The sequence below is a fragment of the Prionailurus viverrinus genome, chromosome A3 (genome assembly GCF_022837055.1).
Source record: "Prionailurus viverrinus isolate Anna chromosome A3, UM_Priviv_1.0, whole genome shotgun sequence".
Taxonomy (NCBI): Eukaryota; Metazoa; Chordata; class Mammalia; order Carnivora; family Felidae; genus Prionailurus; species Prionailurus viverrinus.
Window position 1 is genome coordinate 35893578 of NC_062563.1, and position 1633 is coordinate 35895210.

The 1633-nt window shown below is 41.9% G+C and overlaps 1 protein-coding gene across 1 annotated transcript; it reads right to left on the minus strand.

The window, feature by feature from the left end:
- Window positions 1–368: 368 nt before the first annotated feature.
- On the minus strand, window positions 369–1185 carry LOC125162439 (protein FRG1-like). Its single transcript, XM_047853468.1, is given in 2 exon segments — window positions 369–863; window positions 865–1185. Coding segments are annotated over 2 exon segments (777 nt in total). The 5' UTR covers window positions 1162–1185; the 3' UTR covers window positions 369–383.
- Between the last annotated feature and the right edge of the window lie 448 nt (window positions 1186–1633).

The following is a 1633-nucleotide window of genomic DNA, read 5'->3' on the forward strand; positions in this document are numbered from 1 at the left end:
AGGTTAGAAAATCTCCCAGGAACATGACCAAAAAGAAAAACAGAAATAGAAAATAGCAATGTAGGAAAGTTAGTTAATTCTAAGCTGTTTTAGTTGGGTTTTGGAAAGAACATGTTTCAAATTAATATAGTTGCATGGATGATGGGATCTCATGTATTCAGAAAAACAAAACAATAACGTTGATTCTCTAGTGTGGTCAGGGCTCCAAGCTACCAACCTGAAAACTCATCTTTGACATCCAGAGCCATGGGTCCTCACAACCTTCACCTTGGCCTAGATCTGCTAAAGCCTGAAGACTTTCATAACCCTGGTCTTTTTTTTTTTTCCATTGATTATTTTATTCAGAAAAAAACAATAGGAGGAGACAGAAACAAAAATTCTGGTCATTTGCAGTATCTATCAGCCTTCAATTTGGCTCTCCTGTCCAGAAGTGTTTCACACAAAAATCCATCCTTCCGGGCCTTTTTGAGAATTTTACTGTCTTCTTTACTTATTTTAAGTTTGTGGTCTTGGAAGCTCTGAAATTTCTTTACATAATTGATTTCACACTGTTTAACATTTCCTTTGTCTTCTTCTGGCATATCATCTTTTTTCTTAGTTTCTCTTTCAGCACAGGATCTAATCTTTATCATTTCTTCTTCTCCTGCTGTTTTACTTTTCGATTCTATATTGCCTGCTTCGTTGCATCTAACAAAACAGCTATTTGAGGCCAATAGGGCCATTTTCCCATCTTGAAAGACTGGTTCCCACTGTTCTCTTGGTCCAATTCCATCCGAATGCCCCACAACAAGTCCATCTGAATTAATACCAAGGTATTTTCCATAGCCAGATTTCAGGGCAATTCTGGAATCAGACAATTCTGATCTGAGCTGTAAACTGCTCTGGAGGGCTAGGGCCCTCATCAACTTCTTTATGTGGAGCTCCCAGTGTAAAAAGTCCATTGTCAAGTGCGTGTATATAGGTTCCTTTATCCATTTCAATTGCTATGGTTCCTGAAATTTCACCAAAGTTTGTTACTGTCCACCAGATTCCAACAATATCAAGCTGAGTTTCTTCATCTTCTTCTCTTTTTCTCTTCTCTTTGCTCCTTTTCTTCTTACTCTTAGCCTTGGTTCCCTTGAGCACGAGTTTGGTGGACTTCACATAGGAGTATTCGGCCATGGTTCTGGGGACACTGTATAAAGAGGTGAGAGCAGGGGCGCCTGGGTGGCGCAGTCGGTTAAGTGTCCGACTTCAGCCAGGTCACGATCTCGCGGTCCGGGAGTTTGAGCCCCGCGTCGGGCTCTGGGCTGATGGCTCAGAGCCTGGAGCCTGTTTCCGATTCTGTGTCTCCCTCTCTCTCTGCCCCTCCCCCGTTCATACTCTGTCTCTCTCTGTCCCCAAAATAAATAAACGTTGAAAAAAAAATTAAAAGAAAAAAAAAGAGGTGAGAGTGGGCTCAGGGCAAAATACCTTCACTGGAGTAGGCACGCGTGCCAACCCTGGTCTTTTCCATTCTCACTTGGGCCTTATTTAGACAATACTCAGGGACAACAGTGGCTGAGATAGAAAACAAGTAATCTCCAGTGTTATTCTTGAAATTTAAAGGCTGCTGGTGAAGGATGGGAGCATCCACACGGTTCACCACGTAATT